The sequence below is a fragment of the Malania oleifera genome, chromosome 13 (assembly GCF_029873635.1).
Source record: "Malania oleifera isolate guangnan ecotype guangnan chromosome 13, ASM2987363v1, whole genome shotgun sequence".
NCBI classification, from domain to species: Eukaryota; Viridiplantae; Streptophyta; class Magnoliopsida; order Santalales; family Ximeniaceae; genus Malania; species Malania oleifera.
This window is the reverse complement of record NC_080429.1, coordinates 6,274,506-6,289,731: the sequence shown is the minus strand read 5'-3', so window position 1 is coordinate 6,289,731 and position 15,226 is coordinate 6,274,506. Positions and strand designations below refer to the sequence as shown.

General features: G+C 36.5%; 1 protein-coding gene across 1 annotated transcript; it reads right to left on the bottom strand.

The window, feature by feature from the left end:
* Positions 1 to 5,587: 5,587 nt before the first annotated feature.
* On the bottom strand, positions 5,588 to 14,634 carry LOC131145954 (hydroxyproline O-galactosyltransferase HPGT1). Its single transcript, XM_058095130.1, has 10 exons — positions 12,141 to 14,634; positions 11,847 to 12,040; positions 9,773 to 9,836; positions 9,610 to 9,682; positions 8,571 to 8,694; positions 7,776 to 7,863; positions 7,611 to 7,661; positions 6,295 to 6,366; positions 6,100 to 6,212; positions 5,588 to 5,994 (listed from the first exon to the last, which is right to left on the bottom strand). The coding sequence occupies exons 1-10, from the start codon at positions 12,209 to 12,211 to the stop codon at positions 5,972 to 5,974; spliced, it is 873 nt and encodes a 290-aa protein (XP_057951113.1). The 5' UTR covers positions 12,212 to 14,634; the 3' UTR covers positions 5,588 to 5,971.
* Between the last annotated feature and the right edge of the window lie 592 nt (positions 14,635 to 15,226).

Below are 15,226 nucleotides of genomic sequence, written 5' to 3'. Positions count from 1 at the left end.
GATACAGGGGTTTTCAAACTGAGTTTTATATGATATACCGGCGTACGGACTGAGAGTTTTTACATGTTATACTGGTGTATGGGCCGAGAGTTTTATATGATATATCGACGTACAGGTCGAGAGTTTTTATATGATATACCGGCGTACGGGCCGAGGGTTCTTCTAAATGATATGCCGGCGTATGGGCCGTGAATGATAAAATACGAAATGTCGGCGTAAGGCCCGAAAATTTTCATACTATGTTATAAAATGATATGATGATATTGATTTGACAATTATTATTATGAAATAGTCATGTATCACAATTTGAAAATATGTTATATGTTATCAGAACCTGATTGCCTTGGTTTAAGCTTACATGAGCATGATACTGTAGCTATGTGATCACGATCATTATGATGTTGTGTTATCGTTGTCGTACGAGGCAGCGTGAGGATCGATAGTCAATGTGGTTTATTGTAGTGTTGGCGCCCCTGGTGTACGGACTAAGTCTGGCAGACCCATCGTACTTACAAAATTTTGCTTTGACTTGACAGTGGTCGGCCAACCATTGTCAGGTCCCGCCTTCGGGCCACACTACCCAGTCATGTGAGGGTAAGATATGACACTAGTCACCTAACCTTCCAAGATATTTTCTATATACAATATTATGAGATGATGTATATGTATGGAAACACAGTATATTATACCATGTTATACTTACACATGTTTTCCTAGATATGATACATATGGTTTTCACTAAGAATGCTTATGTAATGTTATATATATAACACGAAAATACTTATGTTGTCACACACTGATATTAGCTTTTTTTCCTTATTGAGAGGTGTCACACCTCAAATTATACAAACATTTCAGGAGCTCCAGGTAGGAGAGCGGATAAAGTTTCGCAACATTAGAGTTCAGTCGTTTTACCCTATCTAAAGGGTAAGTCTATTGCTAGGGTTTGACGGATTTATGGGTGGCGACCTTAGGCCACTTTTGGACATTTTTGGGTTGTGTATTTTTATGATGTATGTAGTAAATTCTGGTATTGTACTGATTTGGTGTTTTGGTATGTATATGATTTTACGTTTCCTGCTACTTAGATTTCTTTATTGTATTTTGGGTATTATATCCCTGGTACCCATGGGTCTAAGTTGAGTATGATTTTCCAGGTTTATTATGTTGTTTTTTATTTTAATGGAAGAAAAAATATATATATGGTACAATAAGCAGGTCGTTACAGTCAATCCCACAAATGAAATTCCTATGCTAAACAATATAAACTTGCAGCCTTGCCTTAAATACTGAACTCTGAAATGCAAAACATCCAAGTAAAAGAAACACAAGCTTAAATTGTAGCATGAGCTACAACAATTCACACAAACACAAAAGGATGATTTTCATCCGGTTGTTAGTTTATTGTTAGCATTTTTTGTCCTTTGTCCTTTTATTTGCTGTATAAATGTAGTTATACTACAGTAGGGTGTTAGAAGATTCTTTTCTGCAATTGTATATATAGAACATTTCTCTCTTTTCTAGGTTTTCTTCTTTGCACATTCCTTTTCTTCTTCAATTTGTTATATGGTATCAAACAAATTATTGATCCTCTTGTAAGGCAGAATCTCAATCTCACTAATCAATCACCTTATTGTGTTTGTCCTTTGGCCAAACAACATCGTCTTTCTTTCACAATTTTCACAAATAAATCTCTGCATGCTTTTGATATTGTGCATTGTGACATTTGGGGGCCAAACTCCATTATTGTTGTTGATGGTTCCAGATTTTTTCTTACACTTGTTGATGATTTTTCAAAGACCACTTGCGTCTATATGCTCCAAAATAAATTTGATGCAAGGCCTTGTATTGAAAGTTTTTACAACTTAATTGAAACTCAATTTCGAACTAGAATTAAGCTATTTAGGACTAATAATGGGAAGGAATTTTATATGAAAAACTTTTTTAATTCCAAGGGTATTATCCATCAAACAAGTTGTGTTGAAACACCCGAACAAAATGGGATAGTTGAGAGAAAACATCAACACATCATGAACGTGGCTTGAGCCTTAAAGTTTCAATCCAACATCCCTCTCAAATTTTGGAATGATTGTGTTATGACTGATGTGTACATAATTAATAGGACTCCCACCCCCTTACTTCATAACAAAACCCCTTATGAGAGCCTTTTTCATAACCCTCCTAGCTACCACCACATGAGAATTTTCAGTTGTCTTAGTTTAGCCTCCACTTTATCCCATGGGAGGAAGAAATTTGATCCAAGAGGGAGAAGGTGTGTTTTCTTGGGTTACCTCTTTGGAGTGAAAGGTTATAAACTGTTAGACTAGGAAATTGAACAATTTTTTCTTTCTCAAGATGTTGTGCTTTATCAAAGTGTCTTTCCCTTCAATACAAGTCTTCCCGACATGAACTCACCTCATACTTCTTTTGTCCCTTTTACAACTCCTTAGGGGTAAGAAAATGGTCGGTTCAGCCAAATTCGGTTAATTAACCAAATTAACCAAAATTTTCAGTTATTGATTTCTGTTAACCGAACCGACCAAACAAAGGAAGCTCACCAAACCGAACCCAAAAGAATTACCTTTTCGGGTAATTCGGTTAACTGAATTTAACTGAAATAATTTGAAATTAATTATTTAAAATAGAATATGATTGTAATTTTTTTACCAATTCCAGCTTAATTAAGCAGCTCATCTATTAATTTTATTAATAAATTATAAATTAGTGGCTAAATGATTCATTTCCATGTTGTGTTTTTTGGGATGACATAAGTTCTGGGATTTAAAATAGGATCTTTATTTGGATTTATCTTCGAAAGGGTAACTTCCTTTGTCCTTGGTCCTTCCTAAACTGCTGTTGCTTTTTGCATGTTATTTGTTCTTCAGAGAAATAGCAAGCAACCAGAGATTGAATTTTATGAGCTTGAAGATGTCAACAAGCCAATGATGGCAACAGTATGTGGAGAAAATATAGAGGATTACTGTCAATTTTGTTCTTCTATCATTAGCAACTACAGTTCTTGAATTTGCTCTCGATCTCAAAACACTCTAGAGTAGCTTTAATTTATATTTAAGTTTTAATTAATTATTAATTCGGTTAACCAAATTAAAATTCCTATTAACCGAACCGATAACCGATTAACCAAAAATTGGTAAAATCATAATTGAACCAAACCGACCATGTTTCTTGACCAAACCAAACTGACCAAAATTGGTCGATTAATTCGGTTAATTCGGGTTTCCTTGAATTATGCTCACCCCTACTACTCCTACTCCATTCACATTTCCTTCACAGAACCTCCTTACTTCCCCACCAACTCATCCTACTTCATCTCAGGATTCACCTACTTCCAGTTCTGCCCCATCTTGTCCCAAGATGTCCTATACTACTCCTTCTCCTAATTCCTCTTCTTCTTCACATTCTCACCACTCTCCCCTTACCACTTCACCCCCATAACCTCCCCCGCCCCTTCCTCGCAAGTCAACCAGAACTCGGGATGTATCCATATACTTGCAAGATTTTCATTGTCAACAGACAACTCTCACTCCTTCCATCCAATTGTTGAACAAGCAGCTAGGACCTCTCTCAAGTACATCTTTTCCACTTGCTAACATTTTATCTCATCATGCTTTTTCACCAACCTACCGAGCATTCTCCACTGCTATTTCCACCCACTTTGAACCACAAACCTATAAACAAGCCCTCAAACACTCGAGCTGGTGTCAAGCCATGAAAAATGAACTTGCTGCCTTAGAGGCCAATAATACTTGGGAACTTACAGAATTACCTCCTGGCAAAGTGCCCATTGAATGTAAGTATGTTTATAAAGTGAAATATCACTCAAATGAGTCTGTTGAAAGATTGAAAGCCCGCTTACTAGCCAAGGGCTACACACAACTTGAAGGGGTAGACTATCATGAGACATTCTCACATGTTGCCAAATTGGTAATCGTAAGGTGTCTCTTGGCCATTGCTTCAATCAAGGGTTGACATTTACATTAGTTTGATGTAAACAATGCCTTTTTACATGGGGACTTAAATGAGGACATTCACATGAGGAAACCCCCTGGCTACACGAAAGGGACACCCACCAAAGTATGTAAATTACTTAAGAGTTTATATGGCCTCAAACAAGCTTCGAGGCAATGGTACTTAGTTTTCTAACTCCTTACTTGAATCCGGTTTCTCTCAAAGGCTGACTACAGCCTCTTAACCAAGGAAAATAATGGTTCATTCACTACTTTGCTTGTGTATGTTGATGACATACTTGTGGCCAGCATTGATCTCAATTCCGTGAACCAGTTAAAAGCTGTTCTAGACAGAAAATTTAAAATAAAGGACCTCGTTTCTTTGAGGTACTTTCTTGGTATTGAGATTGCAAGATCTTCAAAAGGTATTCATTTGTGCCAAAGAAAAAACACTTTGGACATTTTGGCAGATTCTGGAACTTCGGGCAGTACACCTAGTAAGGTTCCCATGGAACAAAATCTCAAGTTAGCTCAATCTATAGGCAATTTTTTATCAGACCCAAGTGTGTATAGAAGGTTAGTTGGTCACCTTTTGTGTCTCACAATCACTCAGCCTGACATTTGCTAGGCTAAACCCACTGATATACATCTGTTAGCTACTTAGAAAATTCTCAAATATCTCAAGGGTGTGCTTGGTCAGGGGTTACTTCTCTTCGACTCATCTTCTCTTCAACTTGCAACATATTGCGACTCGTATTGGACCTCCTGCCTAGGTACCAGGCGTTTGGTAACTAGGTACTGCATCTTCCTTGGTTCATCTTTGATTTCTTGGAAATCAAAGAAGCAGTCCATTGTATCTTGATCCTTAGCTGAAGCAAAATATCGTTCAATGGCAGCCACATGTTCTAAACTCACTTGGCTGCATTTCCTCCTATCTACACTCCAAGTGCCTCATCCCCAAGGTGCTTTATTGCATTGTGATAACCAGACTGCTATCCACATAGCTACCAATCATGTTTTCCATGAAGAACTAAACACATCAAACTTGATTGCCACTTAATCCGTAACAAAATTCAAGAGCATAGTATCCCCACATGTAATGTTTCAAGTTCTCTTCCGGCCGATTGCACTGTCATAACCAGGCTGCTATCCACATAGCTACCAACCCTATTTTCCACAAAAGAACTAAACACATTGAACTTGATCTCTTCAGTTGGCAGATCTTCTCACAAAGGCTCTGCCCTCCACGGTCCTTCATCATCACTTATCCAAGATGGAAGTTCTCAACCTCTACTCTCCGTTTTGGGAGGGGAGGGGGGAGGGGAATTGAAGCATGAGCTACAACAATTCACACAACCACAGCTCTTAAGAAGGATGGTTTTCATCCATTTGTTAGTCTATTCAGTTGGCATTTTTTGTCCTTTTATTTGTTGTGCTGTATAAAAGAGTACAAATGTAATTATACTACATAGGTTGTTAGAATATTCTTTTTTGCAATTGTATATATACAACTCCCTTGTAACACAGATAATTAATTTTAATACAGAGAACATATCTCTCTTTCCTGGATTTCTCTCTTTTCTGGGTTTTCTTCTCTGCACATTCCGTTTCTTCTTCAATTTGTTATAGTTTAAACAATCAAATCTTTCTTTAAATTTCCCTGTAAAGGAAAAAAAAAAATCTACAGGTACATCAAGCAAGAGAGGCAAGTGTATCATACATCATGTCAAGGGACAATCCTCCCCAGTTAATTTCTTGCCGATAAAATGAAAAATTTGTTAGGATTGCTTTAACCGAGACGCCATTACTCAAATACAACTCCCAATATTTCACAAATAGGCAAAATTGATCTTTGAATATCAACTAAAAACTGCCCTCGTGTTGGAGTCAACTCTGAATAGACCTCTGCTGGATTTGTCCATTGTCAACCCAAAAGCAATAACATAACATAAATGAGTACGTCTTAGTCAGCAGGTTAATGTTTTCTCCTCAGGGTTGTCGAGTCAAACAGCTGTACAGATAGCTCCTGAAACACCAATAATATGTTCAGTAACCAATAGCATGTTCAGTGAGAGAGCAGAAGTGAAGTTAATGGGAGTGAGGAGGTGGAGCGCCAAAGGGAGGGAGAAACCTGACAACCAAGATGAGCAGCAAAATTTTCCTTCATCGACATGCTCAACATTGAGCCCAAGAAACCAGGACCCAACACTGACATCATCGTGGGCATAAGTACGAAGAATAGATCTGCAACCTCAACAGAAGATTCAGTCATTGCTCCACAGATGCAGACAATGGAACTGATGCAATAGAAGAGAAGGAACCCTACCTATTTACTGATACAAATTTAGCCAAAGCTTGGGATATGACAAAAATTTCGCCAGAAGCATGGAGGAAGTACCTGTTGTTACATGCAGGAAAAACTTAGTTCATTTTTAAGGAAATCAAAGCATGCAAAAAAAGGAAACAGGATAAATGAGAGCATATTTTCAAGATTTATGGGCTCTAAATGTAACAGCTGCAGGTGAGAGAAGCAAGACCAGTCAAATTTAGATCAAGCCAGTCTACTTGGCACCCATTTCATAGGGTTGGCAACAAAATTTGGAATTCATGCTCGAGAATGTCCATTCAGCATTTGCTTGATATAAAAATTTAGGAAAAAAAAGTGAAAGTAGCGAAACCTAGAGAATGCTCTACAAATTTGATTTCAATACCAATTACCAGAAAATGCTTGTATTAGCAATTTGTGCATTGGTATAAACTTTCGGAAACTTGATACATTTTCATTCTAGAACTATAAAGCAAGCAACCCAAGCTCCAACTATATTTTTTGTATGACGCATAATTTTATCAATGAAATTGCGTAGTTATTACTACATCATTTTCTTTTGAGCCTTTCTCCTCTCTACCAAAGAAAATCCCTCTTAGATTTAGAAACACCCAAGCATATTCTCTATTAAATACTTCAGTGCCAAACTTGCAATTTTGGGCACAAGAAGGCAAGATATAGTGGATTTGAGCAATTCGGGATATTGTTTGTCTGTGTATTAAGCAGGAAAGGAAAGCTAGGATCAGAAGTAAATTTTCTTTCTTATAATAGAGAGATTGGTGTCCCATGCTGAAGCAGTCTTCTGTTATTGGTGGTTCCACAAGATTATCATTAAGTCATGTACAGTGGGACTGGAAGACTTCGTTTTGACTTTTCTTTTGTTTCTGAATCTTTTCAGTTCATTTTTTGGTAGACTTCTCCTTTTGTCCTTTTCTCCTTTACCTTGATAAATTTTCTTATTTTATCAAATAATGAACTGGTGTTGAGAACTGAGGAACTATCCCTCAAAGTTTCAATAATAAATTCTACAACTCCTTCTAATGGATGCTTGGTTTTCAGTACAGTCCTCTACTTGCAACTCATAGGTAAATATTGCAATGCTTGGGTGAAAAAATTTACAGCAAACTGAAATCATCAGGTAGGATAGCAACAAAAATCAGGCAGCTTAAACAATCATGATGCATAGAATTTTTTAAAATAAAAATCCAATGAGTGATGAACTAATCTCAGAAGTATAAAATGCAGATAATGTTTTTTCTAATATTTAATATAAATAATTTTTCATTTAAAAAAAAAAATTAGTACCGATCACTTACGATTTCCCATCACCAAATTTCTGCCAATCTGCCTCATACCATTTATTGCTCCTGCCGAAGTCCAGCAGTTACTCGTTTGGAAATGCCATAATCATACTCAGATATCACATGAAATGATCATATTTTAACAAATTATTAATGAGTTGTACATTTTCCCAAACTTACGGGTCAGAGAAAACTTCGCCCGATTTCATGCATCCAATATAAACGCGAGGTTTGTCCAAATGAGCTGCCAGAGTAGAACCCAGGGCATCTGCACAAGAAAAAAATAATTTAAATACTTAAATAGACACATTCACGTCCAACGGTCCAAGATGTCAAAATTTTCTACTCATGAGAAAAAAACTTCTCTTTTCTTCAAATAAATTTGATAGGACATATCCGCAATTTAGGAGCTGGAATAAGAACATGAGAAATACTGCCATTTAAAAAGTTGAGGCCCACATAATGTCCTAGTAGGAGATAGATCCAACCAAAATAGGGATCAACAATTTACATTAGAATTGAGGAAAATTTGACGGAGGACAAAAAGATATGCCGATTCTCCACAGCATATACAGTCCTAAATCAAACATCATGCTGAAATGATGTTTCAAAGCAATAACTAATCCATTTCTTTTGTAAACTATCATGCCAAGAATTCAGTCTCCTAGAAGACATCCCAATGGGTAATGGATAGGAGATGAGTATGGGATTGGATGTCTTCAGTTTTAACCTTAGGAAGGGATGAAAAGGAGTAAGGGATGGGGGATGAGCTCCCCCCTGTTGTAGTTGTGAAGAGCAGGCTCAACAAGCCTCCAACGGACTAAGAAAAGAAAAAAAATTGAAGCAACCACATCCACAAAGGCCACAATGCACTACATGAAGTCCTCCCAAATCATAACAAAAAATTTGCAGGCTTGATATGAAATCTTATGCATACTGTCACCCATTTTCCCTTTAATCAATAATGCGACTAACCAATATTTACATAAATATCATCATTGACTTTAGCATAAAACTCGGCATCCCATATGTCTGCTGCATGAGCAAAGAACAATTTTGTCTTCTTTGGAATTTCCTCATGTGCCTCAACATGATTTCCCTGTCAACAGAAAAGAAAAAAATTCTCAAACAATTAACAATATGCAGTTCACACCTCATCCCCAATAGACAAAATATTCCAAAAGATCATGGCAAACCCCTAAAGTCCTACAAACCATAGTTAAAATTATCTCCATTCAAGTTAATGACTAAGAGTCCAAAATATAAGAATCTAAAGAATAATATTCTTTAGAAAAATGAGAGTGATTTCTATAAACGAAAGTGTGATACAATTCACCACAAACTCATATTGAATGTCTGCTTAGCCATGAGAGCATGAAATACAGCATAATTCATGCTGCAAAATCTTCAGCAGACAGACAAAGTTCAAAGGTCAAATATTAGTGTTTTAAAGAGACATTGGGTTCATAAGCTGTGAGTAGCACAGTGGGAAATGCATCAAGAGGAAAGCCCACAAGGAGCACAAGGAAGCAAGTCGGGCACTCATTTTACATATAAAACAACAATATTTCCAATCAAGTTAATTGACAACAATAATTGGTGGTCTCAATCCAGCTGACTTGCGGATGCATCTAATTTACTTTTCTACTTTGTTTTCCTTGGAAAATTCCTATTATGAAGTCCTGCAAAGTATATAGCTGAAATGTGTGTTCACTACTTCAGTGATTTCTTCCTGGCTGTTATTTTTATATATGTTTTCTAGCTATCTATATAGTTTATTTATAGATTAATTTGCTCGAAAAATCATGTACTCGGGACACTTGAGCGTCACATCTTAGAAAAGTGGAACACCTTGCCTCACTCCATCATGCCTGGAGACACAGCCATATGCCTAGTTAATTATATTCAATCAAATTTCAATAAAACATAGAATACATTTGAAGTCATTAAGCACAAAAGACATTATAAAATTGAGGGGAAAAAATTGTATCTTTCAATTACTCAATGGACGTACCAGAAGAAGAAAGTCATTGGTCTGCTTAGTTTCACTGTCAATGCCCCTGTCCAAGCTGTCGCCTTGATTTGCACTAAAAATCAATATTTTACAATAAAAATGGAGCTCTAACCAACCATTGTAATATTTTCAGCAAGCACCATAAAATGGAAAAGAAAGAAACCTCCTTCCAATGACAAATCGTGCAATGATGCCCTTCTCAAACTCCAGGTTTTTCAGAGCTGCACCTGCCAAAATAGAGGATTGTATTTATATGCGAAGAAAAAAAAAAGGGAAATAAAATAACAGTTTGAGAGGAAAAATAAAACACCACTATAAGTTTCATAAAATTAAAAAATAAAAAATAAAAAAAATAAATAATAAATAAATAAAAACTTTTTCTACAAAATGAAGTATGTCGTCCAGTATGAATAGAGAGCTTTGAACTTCCTAATATCGGTGCTACAAACATGGTTTCTTTGCTTTCCTTTTTTGGCATGGTACATTCGTATCCTACGGCCTAAAAACAAAAAGCATGCCCAAACACAAGGAACACAACGACAATGTCACAGAGCCATGGGTGGACCAACATTTACGTGAAGCAGGGCCTTGGCCTCCAACTGTTGCTGGCTCTGTCTAAAAAGAGTACATCATGTTGGCATGGTAACATAAGCTTTGATCAGGCAAACCACTTGTTAAACAATTACATACATATTATTTATACTTTCTATTTTAAATTTTTATTTGATATCTTATAATCGGTCTCTTATGTTGGCACTAAACACATTCGAAGCATGACAAGAAGTTATTTTTAAGGTAAAATTAAATTTTTAAGGGAAACGAATATATTTATCAATAGACCTATTTTTACAGCCTCAAATAACCTATTGCAGACACATCCACAAACACGCATAGAGGAAGGAAAAAATATACATCACCCCCTCGTTAAGGGAAAATTTCTTGGCTCTGCCGCCGCTTTTACTCATTTTAATCTACGATCATGTAGCTTAGTTAGAAGTGGGATACAAACCTCTTATCTCTCTCTCACACACACACGCAGACACACACATAACATACACAGGGAAAAAATATATATTTGACCCTTCTCAATGGGAAGTTTCTGGCTCTGTCACCACGTGTTAGTGACTTTTTTTTATCAACAATGACATAGGTTAGATAAAAGTAGGTTTACCTTTAGGAAAAGTTCAATTAGGATATCATTAAGACCAACTCAACCTTATCCCAACGACTTTGCATGAGCTGCAAAAATTGATTTTGGGGTCACACTGATTCAAAAGTTGAACAGATAATATTCACTGTAAAGGCTAGGACATCTTACACAACCATTTGGCATGTGGCAGTTCACAGTAAAGGCCAAAGATATGCAACTGTAAAGGCTAGGACAGCTTACCTAACCATGGAACTTTTTTTTTTCAACTTATTACAGTGTCTTACAGTGCTGAAGAGCATGATATGGATATGGTGCGCATTATATTGATCTAAAACACATTGGATTGCATCCTTACCAACCAAACATTTGAGCAAATTCATCTTCAGAAATGTTGTCAATGAGCTCCAACAACTAAAAATATGTAGCCAAAGCAATCCTCCATTAATTTACCACCTGCCAAAGTCCTTTTAAGGTTCTTCCCTAAGCTTTTGGTTCTCATTGTGTTGGTCCTCTCACCATCTAAATCTACTTGTTTACATACCATATTTATACTTATTAGTTTGTCTCTCATTGAGTGTGGCTGTTCTTATCTATCGCTGTTTTAACTTTTGCCCACGTGTAAACTTTGCCTTAACAAATCAAGCATTGGATAAGTCCTAATGCACACCTTTTTCTAAAGTTCTAATTCTTTTTGCAACATGCTTCTTAGTTGCCCCTACTATTTACATCCATCATTGATGCTATGGAAATAACTACTTCAGGTTGAATTTTGGACATTGCTTTAAAGTACACAATTTTTGGGCAAGTCTGTGATATACATGCACATCCATATTCAAATTCCTTCTTAATTTAAAGCCATTGCACCCATGACACACTTTCAAAGTTTAATTTTGTGTCTGTTTTGTCTGTTTTATGCACTTATCCTTTGACCTTGTTGCTAGTTTCAGAGGCTGGATGCCTGCGCTACTGTAGTATCAATGGATCATGAGACACCGTGTCTAAATGAATAAACAAGCAGGAAACAAGAAGGTTCTCACTTTACCAAGAAAATGAATACATAATAGGACACAGAAAGAAGGAATTATACCAGTTCCCATCCATGCCCTACGGATTGCATCTCTATAATTCTTGCGGCCAAATGCTGTGAATATTCCGATTACAAGTAGGGACCTTCTCTTTGAATGTGTGCCATTAGTTCCTGCCAAGTGCTTTGAAACAAAGTTTTGCTGTCTAGCTGCAGCCAACTCCATCTCAAGAGCCGATAACCTTTTCTGTTGTTCCCTAACAAGCAAAGAATCCTCCATCAAACCAATAGTAAGAACTTAACCAAATCAAAAGAGACCAACAAATTAAACAAAAATAAAACTGGAAACCAACCTACCTGCAGCCTAGGATTTTGAATGACTCATCCACTGATATTGCAGTTTTTCCCTGAAGAAATTGGGTCCTCATATATTACTTGACAGGAAAAACAATATATACATGCATTAGCAAATTGTGTGTCTATCTAACTGAAAGCTTTTGTGTTTCTTTGGAAAACAAGAAAAGTAACTCCTCAATTATCAATAAACCAATAACCCAGCAAATATTTTATATGCAACACAAGAAGTAATAGATCATAACACTCATTACTCATTGTCGCGACGTCCTCGCGGAGCGAGGGTGCCCCGGGGTGGGCGAATGAAAAATGATTTGATTATTTTCGTGAAAAATGGATGTTGGAGTCTCCACTAACCTTTTGGAGTGTGGTTAGAACACGTGATTACTACCCAATTAAGGGTAGAATCGGTCTGCGTTACCATGATCGGGATTACGGTTATGTGAAGGGAAGGTACTAGCACCCCCTACACACCCGTTCTACGAACGGAACCTAATTAATTGAAGATTATCCAAAATTTAATTCAATAGGCATTTATTTTACTCCTCTTGAAAAATTACAAAATTATTAATGTTCATGTAACAAATGGGCCATACAAATATTCACAAGGTATATTTTATATAAGTATTCCCTCAGAGCTTAAGGTACATAAGGCTTAGAAAGCCCGTACCCCTTTTTGAAAACATAGGAAATGAAAATCGAGAAAATATCTTACGAAAATAACTCCCAGATTTTTGCTAAAATTTTTAGAATTTTAAGTAATATTTTCAAAATATTCTGGGAGGTTTTTGGACTCATTTGGGATGAAACGCGTGCAAAAACATATTTCCAACCTCAAAAATATTTTTTTAGAACTTTCCCATAATTTTCCTTATTTTTTATGATTTTTCCATATTTTTCCCGATTTTTAAAAAATAAATAATATAATACAAATATAAAGAAAATAATCAAAACCAAGTCAAAACTATTTTTATAATTTTCCTCTATTTTTCTGAATTTTTTGTAATTTTTCCAAATTTTTCATGAATTTATAAATAAATAATATTAATATGATACAAATAAAATAAATAAAGAGAAAAAGAAACCAGTTAGGAACCGGCTCAGGAAGTCAGACGGTTCAAGGGGAACCGGTCAAGGGGTCAATTGGTCAGGGAGTCAACTAGTCAATAGGCTAGGCCACATGTCATGCAGCGGGAGGGGTGATGAGGATAGACCTGGATCACTGACGTGGCCGGATCATGGTCGTCACTGGGAAACAAATGATCAGACGGCCGAAAAGAGACCACGTGAGGCGCTTGAACAAAAGGAGGGTGGGACGCCACGTGTCAATGGCCGTGTAGACACCCGAACCCAGAAAATAAAAGAAAATAACTAAAGAAGAGAGAAATAAAGGAAAATAAAGGAAAAAGAAGGAAATTGGTTTGGTAGGACCCAAACCGTTGACGATTTCATCGAGCTCGAGAAAAACCGTCGACGGTTTTGTTAGTGCAAGGAAAACCGTCGACGGTTTTCTTGCGAGTCTGCTTACTTAAGGGCTAAGCAACATATAATTTTTCATAACTTAAAATTTTCCTCTCTCTCTTTCTACTCTCACTCTCTCGTGACCCTCTCTCTCCCGTAGGCTCACCCGGAGGCCGTGTTCGGTCTCCAATCATCTTTCCCTTCTCTCTCGGCCCGCTTTCAGCGGCAGGACCGGAAAGCTAGGATTTTCATTTTTGAAACGTTAGCAGTCTATTTTTCAGAAATAGGTAAGGAGATTAAGTTAAATCAGATTTTTATTAAATTTGAACCGATTATACTGCATCATATATATGTATACTTACGATTTCAAAGGTTATTTCAAAAACCAACCGTTCAAAATAGACTTTACAAAGATAGGATATATGATACGGTATTTTGAATAATTGAACGGTGAAAAGCTTGATTTTACTTTACATACTAGTATACTACAAGGTACTCCTCAGTTGTTTATTGGATTATATTAAAATACTGAAATTGTGTGACAAGTGAATAATCTATAGGGTTATTGTATAATCGAATTTGGGTATGGTTGTGAAAATACATTGTAAAATGATGATTTACACGGGTTGTAAAAATATTGGAATTGTTGGTGTAAAATACTCAATTTTGATATGACGGTTGCAGGTCGGGTTTTATCTGACGGCTAAGAGTCGGGTTGTATTTGACGGCTGAGAGCCAAGTTTTTATGTGACGGCTATATGCCAGGATTTGTGAAATGGCCGGTTTTATATGAAATGGGATGTATACTACGGTTTTTATTACTTAAATTGCATGATATGATTTAAGAAACCTAAGAACCAGTTGTATTGTGAGCACGGTACCGTTGTTAGGGAATTGTTTGGCCATGTGCGTCCACATTGTAGTGGAAGTATAGCGTGGTTTTAGCCGATTGACCTGCGAAGGGTTGATGTACCTTTTCTGGATTCCGGATCAGGAAGTGTTAAGCCAATTGGACCTGCAACGGGGTTGCGATGCCTACAGACATACTTGCAGATGGTTACATTGAGTTAGTTTGGGTTGATCACCCAGACTAAGTCTAGCCTTCGAGCTGCACAACCCGTCATGGGAGCATGTCATTTAGTCACAGGGAGTGTCTTTTACGCATATTTGTTGATTTATGTAAATGATGTTATTATTTATTGAATTGGTTTACACTGAAGAAGCAAACGCATATTTTTCAATTGTAAAAGTGTGAGTATATGTATGTGAATTAAAATGCATGAATATTTATGACGAAGTAAAACTCTCCGTCCGAGGACTTACTGAGTAAAGTGAGTGCTCAAATAAGTATCAGTTGTAGTCTTACTCAATTAAAAAGGTAAGGTTACAAACAGTATCAGAGCAAAGGGGTGTTACATGTATAGGCGTGTAATCTCCCCTATCCTCAGGAACTCTCGCTTATAAATGTTTATGTGTGTGTAAATATAGTCTGCATGTGTTTTCTCAGTTGATGTTGATTTACAAACAGCTATATTTTGTTTACATTAAAACTCATATTGGCCACACACTGATATTAACTTAATCTGCCTTACTAAAAAGTGTCTCACCCCAATATACAAATCATTTTT

Bases quoted from the DNA above. Each gene is read 5' to 3' on its own strand.
- LOC131145954 (XM_058095130.1), bottom strand. From the start codon at position 12,211: ATGAGGACCCAATTTCTTCAGGGAAAAACTGCAATATCAGTGGATGAG. The intron at 8,695-9,609 runs GTACGTCCATTG...TTCTGTTGACAG, and splicing joins CCAATGACTTTCTTCTTCTG to GGAAATCATGTTGAGGCACA. The intron at 7,662-7,775 runs GTAAGTTTGGGA...GGACTTCGGCAG, and splicing joins GGCGAAGTTTTCTCTGACCC to GAGCAATAAATGGTATGAGG.